General features: G+C 39.8%; 4 protein-coding genes across 4 annotated transcripts; 3 read left to right on the top strand and 1 right to left on the bottom strand.

Annotated features, from left to right (window-relative positions):
* The first annotated feature begins 3,913 nt into the window (after positions 1–3,913).
* Positions 3,914–4,572, top strand: EAF01_010415 (uncharacterized protein). Its single transcript, XM_038918672.1, has 2 exons — positions 3,914–4,210; positions 4,289–4,572. The coding sequence occupies exons 1-2, from the start codon at positions 4,035–4,037 to the stop codon at positions 4,356–4,358; spliced, it is 246 nt and encodes an 81-aa protein (XP_038765897.1). The 5' UTR covers positions 3,914–4,034; the 3' UTR covers positions 4,359–4,572.
* A 202-nt stretch (positions 4,573–4,774) lies between these two features.
* On the bottom strand, positions 4,775–6,088 carry EAF01_010414 (uncharacterized protein; the record flags this gene model as incomplete). The annotated part of the gene is made up of 1 exon (XM_038918671.1): positions 4,775–6,088. The coding sequence occupies one exon, from the start codon at positions 6,086–6,088 to the stop codon at positions 4,775–4,777; it is 1,314 nt and encodes a 437-aa protein (XP_038765896.1).
* A 217-nt stretch (positions 6,089–6,305) lies between these two features.
* EAF01_010413 (uncharacterized protein) lies at positions 6,306–8,783 on the top strand (the record flags this gene model as incomplete). Its single annotated transcript, XM_038918670.1, has 5 exons — positions 6,306–6,383; positions 6,720–7,060; positions 7,154–7,721; positions 7,849–8,132; positions 8,184–8,783. The coding sequence occupies exons 2-5, from the start codon at positions 6,839–6,841 to the stop codon at positions 8,781–8,783; spliced, it is 1,674 nt and encodes a 557-aa protein (XP_038765895.1). The 5' UTR covers positions 6,306–6,383; positions 6,720–6,838.
* Positions 8,784–11,162: 2,379 nt separating this feature from the next.
* Positions 11,163–15,023, top strand: EAF01_010412 (uncharacterized protein). The gene is made up of 2 exons (XM_038918669.1): positions 11,163–11,804; positions 12,151–15,023. The coding sequence occupies exons 1-2, from the start codon at positions 11,634–11,636 to the stop codon at positions 14,221–14,223; spliced, it is 2,244 nt and encodes a 747-aa protein (XP_038765894.1). The 5' UTR covers positions 11,163–11,633; the 3' UTR covers positions 14,224–15,023.
* Positions 15,024–18,868: the final 3,845 nt, after the last annotated feature.

Raw genomic sequence — 18,868 nt, 5'->3', positions numbered from 1 at the left:
TCTTTGAGTGCTGTTGGTGTCTTGTCTCGAGAGTTTCTAGTCAAGAAGTGATTCAAAGTCGCAAGGCTAGACATTTATCATGTATTCGAATCGTACTTGCAAGGTACTATGAGGCAGGTGGGCAGATAGGTAGGCGGACCGCGGGGTTGAATCCTTTCATTTGTGATAATGTAAGAATGAGGTGAGCATCGAAGGGCGACATTTCAATCATGTCTTGTATATATTTATTTCTGTGCCGCGGCGAAGCGCTGATTGTCTGATGAAAGTAAAGTCATGGCGGTGAGATGTATCCTCTTGTTGCCCCTCTTCTCTTTTTGTACTGGTTAGTTTTGTTTCGTTTCCGTTGTAGCGAAATTCGATCTCGCCTTTGATTAGGGCGTATCGCATTGACCGGTGAGAATCAGCTTTAAGGACTTTGGAATCAACATATCTGTTAGTGACGAGTGTTTTGTTAAGAGGCAAGAAGATGCTAGCAAGTGGCAACTTTCCTCTTATATCTTTGGCATCCTCAGACCTTCACACGTTCGCCTTGTGCGCCAAGATTCGAGCGTACCTGCGTGCATAGCACCACTTCGATCTCGACACCCATCGTTGTTTACTAGGTGGCTTACTGACTAGTATGATACCTACCATATTATTATACACTGGATGGACCAAGTACTTATTGAAGCTCTTGGTCTTCTCAGGCATTCATCGATACTCGATAGCCAAGGAGCAGCCCAGGAGATACTCCAGATTCAACTGTTCAGATAAATGAGCTATCTGGAATTCAATTATTAAATTACACGATTCTTAATTTTTGTCTTGGCACTATACCAATCCTGGGGTCTTTTTGATATCGTCAGCTAGCCTCCATGCCACTGCTCAATTTGATATTAGATCTTCGTGACGCTGGTTGATATAATTGATCGTCTGATTAAACTATCTCGGGGGGTAAGCATATCTACATAAGTATTGAGTCCACTCACCGAGTTTTACTTTAGGAAAACTGACGATAACCATAAAATTTGCAATCTCATTCTTGGGATACAAGCAAATTTTCAAATTGGCATCATTCAAATCATGATATGAGTGACGAGACGACCTGATCTTCAAGATATCATCTTGAGAAATTCAAGGCTAGAAGAAAGATATTTGAGACAATTCTTTCAATATCTTGATTCAAGCTTCTTTTTTGAGGTCGCAACCTACCGCCCACTTACTCACTATCATGCAAAGTCTGGAGGATGCCTCGCAGCTTCGGTAACTGGGGGATAGAGTTGAACTGCTCTCAAACCGAGTTATGGATAAGTGATTTTATACTCTAGTATAGGAAGGGTCCATTAATATTTGAGTGAGCCATTATGTTTGGTTATTATCAACCTAGCCCCAAGAGAATCAGCTACATATTATATGTCAAAATAGAACTTGGGGAGATTGTAGATGTGCACTGCTAATCTATCTGATTTTCTATCATTACATAAATTGATAATGTAATATTTGACGACATTCTAGAAAGACACGAGAGAATCTAATGTCCTGAACCTTCAAGCATAGCATTTTCACACTGATGCCCAATACTTATTAAAGCAGATGCTTCATTCTAGGCTGCCTTTACTGATAGTGCCTCTCAAGCGCTTGCGGTATTTGGCGGAGTAAATGATATCGGCGAGTTCGATCTTGCTGGGCTTGAGAAACCGAAACGGATTCAAACTGGAGGAACTGTATGCGCCACTGTAAGAAAGTATGGAGCAATCGTGCTATTGTGCAGGACAGAATGGGCGGGTTGGGGAAATGATTTTGCTGGAATCGTGATGAGAAGATGGAGCTGGAGTATGGGATATGGGATATTGCGAGAAAAAAACAATTAATGACTGTTGGAAGATGAGAGAGGGGTAATCCTGGAGATGAGAGTGATTATAAAAGTCAGTTAATTTGAAGAATAGGGAATAGCTTCCGCGGAATATTGCTGTGATGAACTTTCATCGCCAGGTAGAAGAGTAAGTTTTATATAATCATTCCGAATGGTTGAGAGACAGCTGATGAAATGAGATAGTGTGGAACAGAACTCTTGACACAATGGGCAATTCTAGAGGGGAAATGATTGCTTGAGAGCCCCTTGATGTATGTATGAGTGCTGTATGAAGTATAGCGACACCCTTACTTCTCGGCAGCTCTTGCTCTTATGCTGCAGTATTGTATGTAAACCAAAATCGAGGAATCATCCCGGTGATCCAACATCTTTGTAATGGAAGCTAGGAGCTGGTCCGAACACTAAAGGAATGGTAGTTTGGCTGCTGGAAGATTGCTGTGATAAGATGGGAACAAAAATCCAACAATGAGAAACATTTGCTCAAGGCGATACCCCCACCCGTGTTAAAGAGAGGATCACCGGGGAATATTTCGAGACAACGAGACGCCATTACAAGTACCTGGTAGATACTAGATTCTATGGACAAAGCTTACGTGGAGTCTACGAGACCTTGTTCTAGAATCTGCACTACGGTGCTAAGTTGAGGTTTGGGTGGTGAGGTTAACGTATGTCTAATGACTATATGTACCATGATGCTAACGATTTTCAGGGTAGTTTGGTGACTATTTTCTCCATGGTCATTAAGATACTACGTCTTCTTTTCATGTATTCGGTATTGAGATTTGCGGTATGTTGAAGTAAGAAAGGACCATTTACTTTTGTGTAAAGAAGAAGAGTCTACATGCTAAAGCGAGGTATGTAGGTATGCTCAGATGCATATTTGACGTGAATGGATATTTGGTAGAGTATTATTTGGTCCTCGATTGAAAAAAGCGTTTAGTGATATAGACATTGGAACTTTCTGGTCTCATGTTGAATGGAGTAGCCTTTTTATCTTTATACATCGACACTTCTATGGCTATATTCGACCTCTCCGATAGAGCCTCGATCGTTCAACCGGTTTGTGTGTTACATCGTATTGAAATAACAAACCTTCAGGATTTGAGGTATCTGAGCATGCCATAGTATTCGTTTGATTTCCAAATATTCGATTTTCGTGCTGTAAACAAGAGAGGTACTATACCACTCGAGTACAAATTCCTTGATAGTTATAATTATAATATGAATGCTATTGATATAAAGAATCAGCTATATATATCTATATCAAGATATTACAGCATATCGTGATGATCCGTATCTCACATGATGTACTCGCATCAGGATCCAAAATCACCATCTCATTCATCAAAAACTCATCTTCCATTCCTTTTCATAAATAAGAACACTCCAACTTTCAATATCATGAACCAGAAACGCCATCATCGTCGTCAAAGAAAGACGAGGTAACAAGCACCGACCAACACCACCAACACCACCAACACTCACCACCCACCACCCAAACCCCGGAACCCGCCGAAACCCCCACTATACCCCATCCAGGCTAGTCTCTCCAACAATGACCTGACAACCATTCCCTCCTCACACCACCATCATGCTATTATCCAACTTTTCTTACATTCTTTCCTTTTCCCGTTCTAAAATCCGTATAATGTCATTGAAATTATTGAATCTATCTTTGTAAACCCCTCAATCTCATTCGTTGATATTTTCTACGCCCAGTAAGGAAGATGAAGGAAGATGAAGGAAGCGATTCCAAGCGAAGAGATCAGGAGACTTTTAGACGCGTGGTGTTGTGTGAATGGGAATTTTGGCACGATGTTCTTGGGGCGTGGGATCATGATGGTTCGGTTTGGGATTTGCGGTTGGAGGCTGTGGTTTGGCGGGAGAAGGGTTTTCGGGATGCTTAGGATGATTTGTGGTATTGGTATTGTTGAGTGAATTGAGGTTCGGAGAGTAAATCAAGGATATCTGGTTGGTATATATAGGTGTGCATCCTTCCTGTCGTGTTACGGTTCTTGCATTGCATATCATACAGTACAATCATACAGTGTGTACAATATACCAATCACTTCACTCAATCATAACACACACACACACACACACACACGCATAAAAACCACTCCTCAATCCAATCAAACACTCTCCTCACAACAACCAACCAACCAACCAACCAAAACAAACCATGTCCCCAATAATCCGACAAGTCACCTCCCGCCGCGCATTTTCCATCCTCACCCGCGCCCGCCAAGTAGCACGTGATTTCGAACCTCATCCATTCGAACGCTATCCCATTTCTCAACAAGCTGCTAAAGCCGATTGGGGCAGATTGGTTAAGAGAACTGCTGGAAATGCAATGTTGTAAGTTCTTTGTTTCCCCAGGCTGTTTTCAGAATTAGCTCGGAGGAGGGTGGTGATAGAGACTAATATGATATGTAGATATTTCCCCGGTTTTGCATTTGTGCTCGGATGGCCATTGTTGGCTGAGAAGGCCTTGAGGAGAACTTGAGTTGGAATTGGAGTTGGGGTGTGGAAGAGGATACAGGGTGGGTAGAAGGGAGATGTGTATGGGATGAATGGCAAGGTGGATGATCTGTTTCTGGTGTATAAGTGATGGCGTTCTCGGATAAGCATTTGGGAGGCATTTTGAGATAGATGGTGGTTAGGCCATTTTTGGAAGAATAGATGAATAATACAAGATATGGACAAACACAACAGCAAGACTCCATGATTTTGTGATACCGAAAAAATGGCTCTGAGAGCCACACAACATGTGAATTAAGGACTGAACTCTTGTATCTTGGAATATGGCCACTCAGCCCTAGACGTGCAGTCCCCTAATATGCGAGGATAGATTACAAGATGTGCAGCTACACGAAAACACAGATACAAGCTATAATACAAAAACAACTCGTGGAAATAATCTCATCTCTTCTTCCGTTTTGGCGTCTTTTCTAATTCTCCAGGAGCATTTGCGATATCTGCTAAAACGGCATCCTCTTCCTCCTGCTTGACAATACCAGCCTCGGATTTTAATTGATCTTTCTCTTCAGGATTCAGTGGTATGTCCTTGCTATCTTTTTCCGCCTTGATCGTTTCCGTTCGCTCAACCACATTACCCTCCTCGTCTGTCTTGATCTTTTCCTCTTTAATCTTTCTTCCAATTGTAACTTTACTTCTATCGGCTGCCTTACATAATCCATTCATTCCCAACTCACAGCTCCCACATTTCTTTCCAACCGGTAAACAGACAGTTTGTCCAAACCCAACTAGTAACCAATTGATCTCATGCCATAGTTCTTTTGGCAACCAAGCTTGTAAAGCCAATCTTGTTTCCTCTGGTCCTTTAGTCTTGTGCCAACCCCACATATTCGTAATGCGATGAACATGTACATCGACACCAATTCCTTCCGTTCTACCCCAAGCACTACTCATACACAAATATGCCATCTTTGGACCAACTCCTGGTAAAGACATTAAACCCTCAATAGTATCCGGTATATCTCCATTCCATTGATCTCTCAGAATCTCCGCGGCAGCTTTGATATACTTGGTCTTATTATTATGAAACCCCACCACCCAAATCAACTCATTCAACAATTTCGGATCCACAGCCAATATATTATCCAACGTCAACCCAATCGGCGCGCCCTCCTTATGAGCAGGTAACTCGGTATAAAGACGATTCATCGCAACCGCATTCGTAGTATCCTTAGTCTGCGAAGACAGCATCAACGCAGTCAAGGTATGATATCTCTTCGTTTTCGGATCCACAGTCTCTTGTCCCAATTTCTCACATCCCATCGTATCTACAGCTGCATTTTGCGCGACGCCCAGTTTCCGCATCTGCATTACGATATCGTAGACTTCGCGCCAGTCATTGGGAGGCTGGATCTCTATATCTCCGGTATCTTCATTCTTGACTTTACGCGCGGGTTTGCGTACTCGACTTGTTTTTGACGGAGGGGAAAACGCGATGGTATTTTCGAGTTCAGTCTTGATTGTCGTTTCTTTGAGAGATTGTTTCTTTATAGAAGTTTTTGGAGCAGAATTTCTCTTTCTCTTGAGACTCGAAGTTGAAGGAATGACATCTTCGATATCTGGGGTTGGCGATTTATCTTCATCCTTAATCGAAGCATTTAAAGCAAACCGAGATAGAGACCTTGTGGAACGTCGTGGTGAAGTAGACGTTGCATTGATTATCTTTGCAGTATCTTTCGATATTCTCGAGGTTCGCATGATTGGAATTTTTGACTTCAATCGGGGGCTGAATCTGGGTGGCCATTTTGTTATATCGTAGTCCTTGACCTCCGGTTAGCTAGCACGAGAATGATGCGTCGGTTTAGGCGCGTTAATTGAAAAGATTCGCTTACATAATTCTATAATTTTGTTCACCAGCCCACCAATGAAATCTCTCTAGTTGGAAATTCAAAGCAAGAATCACAACACTCGTAGAAGGAGATATAGGGTTGAATGTATATACCTAGGTAAGGAAAGGACTTGGATATGAAAGCTGAGAACATTTTTACGTCAGGTATGATTAATTCTCATTTCCATCAATATTACACTCCTCAACTTACTCACAAACCCGCTGGCAATGACGCATGACCTGGTTGCTATATCGGAGAGAAATATCTTTCTACAGACTTGATTTGATCTTGCCCTTACCTTGATACTTCCTGGAGAAATATTGAGATGCATTCGGAGAACTATCCCTTATAATATCTTATTTGCCTAACAGACACGCGCACTTTGAAGTTATTGTCGCTCGTCGTCTCCTGCTAAGACGAGACCATTCAAGAGCAGAGTAAGTGCTCATCATCTACTTGTCTTGCTACAGATATTAGAGGTCCCTGCTGAAATATTGTAGATCTCTGATTCTTGGGCATCAATATCATTGAACGAGCTGTTCTCGTCTGGTATATTGGACTGTGAATACTCAAGCGAGACCCCTAGTTGTCACTTTATCTTGGCATCAAAGTTCTAGATATGTACGCGATTTGCATACCTAGGTATACATTACCATCAATCCTCCTCAATTCTATTCAAACATTTCGTAGCACTCTACTTTTAAGCTCCCAGATGCTTTTCCATAACTCACACGGCTATTTAGACAGAAGTACATCAAGGATTTACCAAGATTTACATTCTTGCCAGGCTAAAACACGTCAGTCCAATACCATGGGATCACCATCGAGTCCCTCAATTAAGGTAAGTAAATAATGAATATCATTTCATTTGAATGTAAAACATGGATACCTCATATCCAAACATTGATGCCCATACTAACCCCTCTCCTTTGAGCTACGCGAGCAAAACCCCTCATCACCACCAAAAGTCTGTATAGTCGGCGCGGGACTTTCCGGACTTCGATGCGCCGATATACTACTTCAACATGGTTTCGACGTTACAATCCTTGAAGGTCGTGATCGAATTGGTGGCCGAGTTCACCAAGTAAACTTACCATCTGGTCCATTGGTCGATCTAGGAGCAAATTGGCTTCATGGCAGCGACGATCAACCATTATTGGATATGGCCAATAGTACCAATACGGAAGTGCATACTTGGGCTGAAAAGGGAATTTGGTTTGGAGAGGATGGAAAGCCTCTTGCTGATGGAGATGCAATGATGAATGAAGTGTGGGAAATTATTCATGGGGCGTTTAAGTATTCGGAAGAGAATTCGGAGAATATTAATCCTGATAAAAGTCTTTATGATCTCATCGAAGAGAAGCTTTTGGAGAAATATCCTGATGATGCGGAGAAGAGAAGAGTTTCGATTCAATTTGCTGATATATGGGGAACTTTTGTTGGGAGTTCAGTGAAGAAGCAAAGTTTGAAATTCTTTTGGTTGGAAGAGTGTATTGATGGAGGTGAGTTAATTTTCACGACTGCAACGTGTCAAAAATCCTACTTGTGACGTACACGTATTCAAATACTTTGCCATTGTTTCAATGGCTTGAAAACAACTGAGTATGAGTGGACTAATTCGTATACTAGCAAATATCTTCGTCGCTGGAACCTACAAGAATATTCTCGCCAAGATCGCCAAACCAGCTCTGGAAAATGCAAAAATCCAATACTTGACAAAAGTAACTCGCGTGGAAACAAATCTAGAAAATGTCACCGTATTCAGAGATGACGGTAAAAGCCTAGAATTTGATGAAGTAGTCATGACCACACCACTCGGCTGGTTAAAGAAAAACAAACAAGCATTCCAACCTGCACTCCCCGCCCGATTTCTCTCCGCCATCGACTCCCTCGGCTTTGGTTGTCTCGAAAAGGTTTGTGTACTCCTCTCCCTTCCCAAGAACTCCAGTCTAATAGATACCTAGGTCTACATAACCTTTCCCCACGCCTTCTGGACCGATCCCACACTCTCTCCCTCCTCCCAAACCTTCGACGGCTTCACCCAATGGCTCGCACCCACCTACACACCCACCACCAATCCCCACAAATGGCACCAAGAAATCGTACCCCTCTCCTCATTCACCCCCCAAAACGCACATCCCACCCTCCTCCTCTACATCTACGGCGCGCAATCCCAACTCTTCGCGCAAACCCTCTCGGAACTGCGTACTCCCGCCGAGAAAGACGCATTCCTGATTTCCTTTTTCAAACCCTATTATTCGCTGCTTCCTAATTACAAAGAGGGGAATCCAAATTGTTTACCAGTGTCTTGTGTGGGTACCACGTGGATCAATGATGATCTGGCGGGAAATGGAAGTTATACTAATTTTCAGGTGGGGTTGAGAGAGGGGGATGAGGATGTGAAGGTGTTGAGAGAGGGGCTGTCAGAGAGGAGATTGTGGTTTGCGGGGGAGCACACGGCGCCTTTTGTTGCGTTGGGGACGACGACGGGGGCGTATTGGAGTGGGGAGGCGGTGGGGAGGAGGTTGGTGGAGGCTTATGGGATGGGTGGGAAGAGTGTGTGAAGGGATGAGGTGTGATGGATTTGTTTAGATTGTTGTAAGTCTTACTTTGCAGGTAGATTTTGTATTTGTGTTGTGTTGTGTAGATTATGTATGGGTATAAGTTATAAATGCTACATAGAGATTAATCTTCGATAAATCCATATTTTACCTTCCTTTTTACCTCTTTACCTTCACACGATCTTCTCAAACGAACAAAAAAACATATACCATTCCACCTAACACCCACCTTCCCTTCCCTTCCCCTCCCCTCCCTTCACACTTTCCCAAACCTCAAACCTCAACCCCAAAAATAAACACATCCATCACCATCTCCAAACAATACTGAAATCGAAAAACATACATAGCATCACAGCCCACAATCATGCATGCCGCGTGCAGCGTGGTGATGGACGTACATATTATGGTACATATGTGGATGTATGTATGTATGTATATATGTATGTATATGTATATGTGGATGAATAAACGTACTTGGAAATATGGAAAGAACGGTGAGAGTTACGGGCTAGATGGACTAGATGGATCGGAGCAGAACAGACGAAGCAGGCGGAGCAGACCGCTGAATTGAAATCCGATGGGATGGGATGGGATTTCTTGGTCCTGGATATTACTGGGTGAGTGGTGATGGGAGCTGATGTGATTTAATGATGAGAGTGAGAGTGAGGGAATTACTTTTGAGGGGGGGTATCTGGAGTAGGGGATTGGAGGATTGGGAAGTGGTGGTGTCGAGAGTTAGTTGATTTAGGAATTTGGGGGTTTGGATTGAGTTGAGATGATTGAGATATTCTATCTAATCATCCATCCATGCACACAACAAACAACCAACCCGTGACAGGACCGATCCCATCCATTCATTCATCCATTTATTCCTTCCAATTAAACATTAAATACTAACTTTCCACCATTCCTTGACACCTATCCATCCATCCACCCCCCCAATCGAAATTGTACTCGCGTCTTTTACACAGAGTATTCTTGTCACTTGTGCAATCCCAATCTCAATCCCGATCCCGATTCCCCAAATCAAAGAATCATAGCTTAAGCATAGTATTGGTATTGAGCATTATTAGTATTAAGTCTCGCCCGTGCGTTTCTCCTTCTCCCTCATCTAAGACACCATACACCATGTTCACATCGTTTATCAAAGTTTGTACAGTTGTACAGTTGTACAGGTGGACTGGGATGGGTGACTGGTGATACAAGTATGTGAAGTCGATTACTAGGAAGTACATTGTTGTTCAAATATATACTAGGAATACTAGGAATGGGAATGGGAATGTTTCTAGATGTTCCTCCACTGAGATGATTGTGGTTTTGGGGTTTGTGGTATGGGAAGGGGGAGGGGGTGTGTAATTGTATGTGTGTATATATGTGTAATAATGATACTCTGTACTTGAGTAGATACTTTTCATGAATGTGAAGCTTGGAATCTGAATGTGAATGTGAATGTGAATCTGTGAATGGAAGGGGTTCATCCAATATTTGGTTGACTTAACAACATGTATGATTGTATTACTCCCATGTGGTTTCGTGCTCACTCCGTGGATCTAATTAGTGAATGGAAATGATAGCTGATAGCTGATAGCTGGTAGCTGGTAGCTGACTCGTAACGCGTGATCTTCATCATGATGTGTATGTATTTACCATTGAATGTCTCGGGTTTCTGACGATATATTTACCCAGGACTTTGATCACAAACACCCAAGCTTTTCACGGTAATGAAGAGAGGAAGGAAAGAGAGAGAGAAAGAAGGAAAAGTAAGCTAATTTGACCGACTTCTTCATCTTCCCCTTAATTTCATCTTTTTTCTTTTTTCTCTTTTGCCTTCACCCCAAATTCGACAATGTATGTTTTCTCTCTTAGTTACACAGCACCGAGTAGAAATGTACAAGCATTATTGTCCCTATTGTCCCGTAGTGCAGGTAAATGGAAGCCGTTCTAGTCATGCTAACAGGGAAGAGCTGTTCAATGACGAACTTTGAATGGTTATTTGCCGGTATTTACAGGTATTTACAGGTATTTATTGCAGACTAAGGTATGTGAATGGATAAGAATGGATAAGAATGGACAAGAATGGAGATGAAATATACATTAACTAATGTATATTAATCTCGACTTATGTATACTAATCTACCATTGTACCTGATTAAAATGATTTGGACCCGGTGAACCCCAATCTGATCTCTACCAACCGTGTCTACCGTGTCTACCATACCTATCATACCTACCATACCTTTTCATGTACATCCGATCGATGTCCCTTGGGTAAAGGTGCATGTGAGTGATTCCCACCACACTGACAATACCATGCGACAGATAGTCCATATCTTCCAAAAAGTATCCAAATACCACGCAATCCAATCCAACCCAACCTCTTCTTCTTAACCATCACAAGATTCGCAATTTTCACAATCATCTCTTGCCCTCTTGCCCTCTTCCTCTTGTTTCTACACCGTTTACTACCTACCACTTAGTATACTGGACCTACCAACATATCCTTCTCCTTTCCTCTTCGTAAAACATTCACAAAAGACATTCACAAAAACATTCCCCCCCCCCCCATTCACCGGAACTACTTATTCTAGATTATATAATAAATACAATGGAATAAATAAATCCGCCATCATGTTATCAGGAGAGCACAACAACTCCACCAAGGAAGCACAACTTCACAGTTTACCATTCAGAAGCCAAAGTTCAACAACCCTGAAACCCTAAAATCCCGAAATTCCTGTTCCTGTTCCTGTTCCTGTCCCTGTTCCTGTATTCTTCTTCATCAGCCAGCCAGAGGGACAACGCAGCCACTTTCTCTAGCTTCCCATCTAGTCTGCACACCAAGAAAACGCCCGCATGATGGCACATTTATCAGATTTAATCGACCACATTCCAAGATCGGATGAACAAGAACGTAGCACATTGAAATGTTGTTGTGGTCGCAAAGAGTGCGCATTTCTCCTTCACAATGGCGAGGTCTTGGATAAGCTGGAGGGAGATGTGACATTGGCTGCTCAAATGGGTCAGGTATGAACGATTTCTTTCCATGTTGTTTCTCATTTTCTGGTGTTGATGTTACTCTTGATCTTTCTAACATTCCTCCGCGCAATCTTTTCCTTTCTTTCTTCACATCGTCAAACCTCAGGGGAAATTAAAGGTAGCAGAGATTTTACTTGGGGGAAGTGGATACTGTGACCTTGGTTCTTGGATTTATTTACTTTTGGCCTCGATTTAAATTAATCTAATCTTCTTTCTTTGTTTACAACCCCGCGTTATCGTACGCGCTTATATATAATTAGACGGATGCAAAGGAGTGGGGGCGCGGGAAATACATATTGGGAAGATGAATCAATCATTGACTTTTGCTCTGCAGGCTTTGTTAGAAAGACATGAACATTATATGCTCGATGCCGAACGAGAACGAGCAAAGATGACGGCGAAGATCGAGCAATTGGAAGTGGACAAGAAGGAATTGGAACGGAAAAATGAAAAGACGATTGAGGAGAATAAGGCACTGCTAGATCAACTCGAAGGTCTCAATGATAGTTATGAGGAATCCGAAGTTCAGATCAAATTACTCGAGTCGACTTTACAAAGTACGCGTACCGAAATGAAACGTCTGGAAACTTTAGCTTCGAGAACATATCAACTAGAGAGAGATTTGGCAATCTTGGAGGAAGAACAAGAAACGTTACGAAAAACTATTATACATACGGCGGCCGAAGAACGGACGGCGATATTGAGGTGGAAGAGAGCGGAACGAGGACTTTGCGATTTACAGGATCAATTGGAGAGGATTGAACGAGAAGCACAAGAAGAAAGGGAACGACATGTGGAAATTTTGGGCCGTATGGAGAGACAACGGACAGTTGAACGAGAATTGGATACAGCTGCATGTCGTTTGAAGGGTGCTGCTGCCGCTACATCAGGCAGAGGCAAGCATGGTACTAGCGTTGTCTCGCATTTTGTGAAGGATATTCTACAAGATAATGCGAATTTACAGCTTGGGATCGTGGAGTTGAGAGAGATGCTGATGAATTCGAATGATGAAGTACAAACATTACGAGAACAATTATTGATGCATCAACCGATGTATGCGGAGGATGGTGACAACGTAGCTCAGCAGCGGACATTAGGGGCAGAACTTGCGCCAAGCGAACCGGATTCCGAACAACGACCACAAGAACCACAAGTTATTTCCCAAGCGCTTCATATACATCACCATTATCATGTCCCAAAGAGAGAAGAAGCGCGTAAGCCGAAAAAGAAGCGAACCTCTTTAAATTCTGGTATTTTCCCTCCATTTACTCGAAGTCCACAATCTCCACGAATTTCTAGGGGCGCAGAGAATGCTATACTAGCTCAAACAGCAGTCACCGTTCCGAGTCCTATCAATACGAATAATCGATGGTCTGTTCAATCGAGTCAATTGTCAGAATTTGCTCCTTCATCTGTGCCATCTTCTCCACAATCTATGTATCGAAGTAGTGCTCTATTCGATCGAAGTTTCGACATCGATTCATCGCGTCCGACATCACCTACCTCAAGTATCGACCCATTGTCGCCTCGAGTTCATCCTTCATATCATAGAAAGCGTCCTTCTGAAGTTTCAACCCGAAGCTTTTCTGCTATTTCTAATTTTCAACCTCATAATATAATCCACGAAGAGGAGGATGACGATGATTCTCGTGATGTTTCGGACCTTCAATTTACGAGAACTCCGTCTCTAACGGATGATTCTACAAATCCTACCACTTCAGATGTTTCTGATAATACAATTGATGAGTGGATTCCTCGTCAATTTGGTCCTAGGTTACATCGTTCTCCATCTCATGAATCGATTGTTTCAATTTCAGGTATCGATATTCACACGTTAAAAACTCGACCGTCACAAATAAATATGACCTCGGCCGGATCATTAAGACCACAATCTAGACTTTCCACTCCAACAATGACATATTCTACAGAAACTATCACTGGTGCGTCTATGATTACAGCTCGACCTACTTTATCTCGAACCGGGCATGACAGTACGAGTTATCTTCGTTCCAACATTGGACACTCAAGCTCACCGAGATCAACAAGTAATGATCGAAGTTCCATTCGATCCAGTTCATCTAATGAAGGTAATCATAGTAGTACTGGTCTAGGAAAGAAAGTCGGTGGTTGGGTTTTTGGTCGTTGGGGAATGTCTCCAACGAAATCAACAAATGATCTTAGAAGTTCCTCAAAGGCACACGTACCGGTTCCTCCACCGACTATTCGGGCTGTAAGCACGCCCTCTATTTCTATAACTCAAGAGCCTCTCAGAGCCATTTTAGGAAGAGCGGCGGGAATTAATCAGAAAGGACCGATTCCGGGGTTTAGACAAACGGAAAAGGCGCCTAGTAAGGTGGTGCCGGATTTGGTTGATAGAGATGCTTTGGCGGAGGTTTTGGAGGAATGATGTTGTGGAGATTTCTAGGTGGATCATTCTGGAAAAGATTGGAGTTCAACATGATAAGATGGGATCGGAGTGTGAAAATGGATCGATCACCTTCAGCATAAATGCTATGTGATGGGGAAATTCTTTTGTTAAATTTCTTTGTTGAATTTGAAGATGGGATTTTAAGGGGAGGTTATTGTGGAGTACCTATATCTTTTTTCTTATGTTTTTTTATTTATACTTACATATAATTGGCAAGGCGTTTGGTGGGATTTTGGGGTGGATTTTGGTTGGGATGGATTGGCATGGTTTGTTTTTGTATGGATACCCTATTTGCGTTTTCTGTGTATATCTTATTTTTTCCTTTGTTTTTGGAGATTGTATGGATGGATGGATGGATTTAGTTGTTGATTATATGATATGAAATGAATTAGGATGAGTTGAGTTGAGATGAGATGCGATGGGGTAGTATTAGAAGTTCAGATTGAATAAAATGGCGTGTGTGGTGTGGTGTGGAATAGGCTGGGAGAAGAGGAATAGAATGGAATCAGAATATCACATTGTGAACTTGTTTGTGGAAAGGATCTTGAATGTTGGATGTTGGATTGTGAATGGTAGATGTGATGTTAAATTGTAGTAGGTACCTAGTAATAAGTAGTAGATAGTAAATAGTAAATAGTAGGGTAGTAGGTACTCACTCGGTGGATGATACATAATCTTTCAAATTCAAGTAAGCGATCTGGGCTGGTCTAGTCTGATCTTATTAGAGGAGTGGTATTATTCAAGTGTGTATTACTATTTTTCTTGATGTATATAGATGTCTGTTTGGAGTATCTATGTATGTAGCCTTGAAGGAACTACGTATATAGAGTAGCTGTTTAGAGTTACTATTGAAAGTTATTACTGTTTAAAATCACTATTGAAAGTCACTGTTTAAAGTTACTGTTTAAAATCACTATTTAAAATTACTATCTGAAGTCGCTATCTGGAATTACTATCTAGAGTTACTAGCTAGAATCTAGATTATACATACCTATTAAAAGATACTATATGAAGAGTATATATATCATATTATATCTATTCCCTTTTATTTCATTTATTTATTTATTTATTTATTTATTTATTTATTTATTTATTTATTTATTTATTTATTTATTTATTTATTTATTTATTTATTTATTTATTTATTTATTTATTTATTTATTCATTTATTCATTTATTCATTTATTCATTTATTCATTTGTTCATTTATTCATTTGTTCATTTATTCATTTGTTCATTTATTCATTTGTTCATTTGTTCTCTTTCATCCCTCTCTAAATCTTACAACGACCTATATAGATATATACCTAGATACCTAGTAGCTTAAGAAATCGATTAACGTAGTTCATGTTACAGGAGCTATTTCTAGGGTTATATAGAAGTATCTAAAGATCTCTCGAAATGGTTTATATTAAACTTTAAATAGGAATTCAATAAGGTTGTAATTATTGTAATTCTTATAATTATAATAATGAAATTAATGATTGTTTTTGAGCACAAAGCTCTATATCCTAATGAAACTTATTTGTTATATAGACCTTTATCATTTGGAGCCCTTAGGATTCGTATGCTCCTGGAGCCTGTAGCTCCTCAAGGCTCCCTCATGTGACACGCGAATGTGTTATGTAATGTCTGTCGTAATAGTTCATTAGCATATAAGTCACTCTATTTTACATATAAAATTCATCTATATATAACTATATACTTTCTTTATTTATGAATATAAATTTTTCAAAAATTTCAATTATAAAGTCTGATTTTTCAAGTATTTCAAAAATCTAATTTTCTTATTCTCTAAACCGTCATTATATAATATCTCACTTGATAAAGATCTTAATGACCAATCAGAACATTAGAATTCTGAGAATTCTCATAATATTAAAATTATATTCTATAATAACTATTAAAACATTTATTATTATTATATAAAAAAATATTGTATTCTTTACATCCCTATTTACTCTTATACCTCACTCCTTTTTATCTAAAATTAATAAACTTCTCTCTTAATATAATCCTTTTTATTTTATAAAACTATTCTTTATAAATATAACAATCCCTTTTATTTCTCAACCATATAAAATAATAATTTTAAAAAGGGTTATAAATCTCAATTAAAACTAACCAAATCTATTTTATATATTTAGAATAACATTTAGGCTTAAATTCAATAATTAATTTATTAGTAAAAGATTTTCAAAAATCATTAACGTAACGATGGGGAACTCGGACACTTTTTCAATTATTCTACACGCGATCTTGTTCTACGAGCCACACAATCCTCCAATTCCAATTCCGAATCACTTGAACTATTCTCTAGCTCTTCTTCTTCAATCTCTTCTTCTGATTCTTCAATTGGGCGTTTGCGTGGCCGTCCTCGTGGCTTTTTCTCCTTCGGTTTTTCCTCCGCCTCACGTACCATTTTCAATACTTCCTTAGTACTAAAGACAAATTGACCTTGTAATTTGACTCTTTTGCCTTTAGTTCTTTTCTTTCGAGTCTCAATTACCTCCTGAGCATCAGAGAGCTGTTTCCGAAGTAGGGCTATCTCAGCATTTTGAGATTCTACAAGCCTAGTCATTCTCTTGGCATATCGACGAGTTGGCGATGCAGGAGAACCACTGCTTGCTAGAGCTGTATTAAAGATCTGATTTGCTTGCCTTAGTTCTGTTCCATCTGGAGGAGAACTCCTGAGTATAGACAAGTCTAGGTCTTGATTGGGGGTTCTCATTTGTGGAGTAGAAGGTTGCTGGGAGGAGTTAAATGGTAATGAATCGAGTACTTTTCGTGGGGCAAAAGGTACTAAACCAGCTCCTCTCCAGCCAGCTTTAATATTAGAAGAATTCAATGCTTTTTTTCTAATATTTTGAAAGAGTTCTACCCATTCAGCTCTTTGGATTCGCTTTACACCAGCTCGAGAATATCGATCGACCTCTAAAGCATGATATCGTTTCATTGGCCCATACACCGCAATATCAAGTGGCTGAAGCAAGTGAGAGCAATGAGGAGGTAATATAAGTAAATCAATATCATTATCTATACAGAAAGCAATAAAGCTACCTGTAATATGGCTTGAATGGCCATCCATGATCAAAAGTCGAGGTCGGTCACCTGACACTTTCTTGGATTCTGGTTCGAAAACCCTTTTTAACCATTCTAATCCATGGCTATTTGAGGTCCATCCATTTGTACTAGTAGAGAACTGCCAGCTTTGAGGTGTGTCCTTTGGAATCCATGTAGAATTCGTATTCTGAGCCTTGAAAATGACCATAGGTGATAGAGCATTTCCAGCTGCATTGACACATTCAAATGCAGTTATCCATTCTTGCTTGCCAGCTGTAACTTTCCAATTCGATTTCTGAGTAGAATCGACTATAATGCGCGTACTTTGAGTACTTCCAACTCCAAATCCGGTTTCATCCATATTATACATATCATCTAATTCATACTTTCGCTCAATGAGACGCGTGCGAAACGCGTCAAACCAAGCCTGAATATTCTCCGGAGTTGCTTCTTTAGCCCGATTAGACTCTAATTGACGTGAATAGCATGTTTTAAGTTCTGGATGTCGTTTTTGGAATCTATAGATCCATTCGTGGCCTATAGGTGGAATTTCTGTCGAGGTAGGATTTCGAGATGACGCGACCCGAACGCGTCGAAGACGAATTTCGTCGGCCATTTCCTTCACCAACATAGGTGTAGCAGGGAATCCAGTGATGGTAAGTCGTGAAATCCATCGTACAAGAGTATTTTCTTCTGCGTTTGAAAGAATTTGAGCCATTTCGTGGGTTTGGGAACGTGTTTTCTTCCCAGCCAGCCTATCAGCTAGGGTAGACTTAGGGACTTCAAAATGCTCTGCAGCCTTTCTAATTGATTTAAATTCTTTCAATTGAAGTGAAATTATAGCCTTTTGAAGCTTCTCTTCAATTTGAGCAGATGTAGAAGGTGATTGGGTATGCATAATAAAAGTTATTGCGGTTTCAAGTTGGTGATGGGCTAAAAGTGTCCGAGTTCCCCATATGTCCGAGTTCCCCATACGTTACGTTATATTTAAGAAATTTGATTATAAAATACTTTAATATAATTTTTTTATAAATCAAATAATAATTAACTAAAACAGTAATAAAAAGTCATTATTCTAAAGCTTAATGATTATTACATTATTATTGTTAATATTCTAGTATAAATATATATAATTAATTCTCTATATTAATAGCATTTATATTACAATTATAATTATTAAAAAGGATCAAAATAGATAATTCTTTTTTATATTCATCTTCGAATAATACTCAAACTGTTTTAGCTTTCGAAAAGGTAATTTTTAGTTTTTTATATATTCTATTAATAAAAGTTTTTTCATTATAAATTATAAATTATATCAAAATTACTACATTATCCTTTTATACTATAAAACATACATTATTCGAGGATAATATTTTAAAATGAATTGTTCCCCATAATATCTTATTATCTTTAGCATCTTAAACCTTTAAATTAATCAGATCTCATGAATATTAAAATTAAGTTTACATATCCCTATTATAATATACCCTAAATAATACATATATTTCAAAAAGTTACAGGAAATGAATAGATTATCAATATAAATATAATATAATTT

This window comes from Botrytis porri (genome assembly GCF_014898465.1).
Source record: "Botrytis porri strain MUCL 3234 chromosome Unknown BPOR_016, whole genome shotgun sequence".
In the NCBI taxonomy this organism is placed as follows: domain Eukaryota; kingdom Fungi; phylum Ascomycota; class Leotiomycetes; order Helotiales; family Sclerotiniaceae; genus Botrytis; species Botrytis porri.
The sequence above is the reverse complement of the archived record's forward strand: the minus strand, read 5'-3'. Positions and strand labels throughout refer to the sequence as shown.

Excerpts from the sequence above, each read along its gene's own strand:
- EAF01_010412 (XM_038918669.1), top strand. The coding sequence starts at position 11,634 with ATGATGGCACATTTATCAGATTTAATCGACCACATTCCAAGATCGGAT. Across the intron at positions 11,805-12,150 it reads TGGCTGCTCAAATGGGTCAG|GCTTTGTTAGAAAGACATGA; the intron begins GTATGAACGATT and ends TTTGCTCTGCAG.
- EAF01_010415 (XM_038918672.1), top strand. The coding sequence starts at position 4,035 with ATGTCCCCAATAATCCGACAAGTCACCTCCCGCCGCGCATTTTCCATC. Across the intron at positions 4,211-4,288 it reads ACTGCTGGAAATGCAATGTT|ATATTTCCCCGGTTTTGCAT; the intron begins GTAAGTTCTTTG and ends TATGATATGTAG.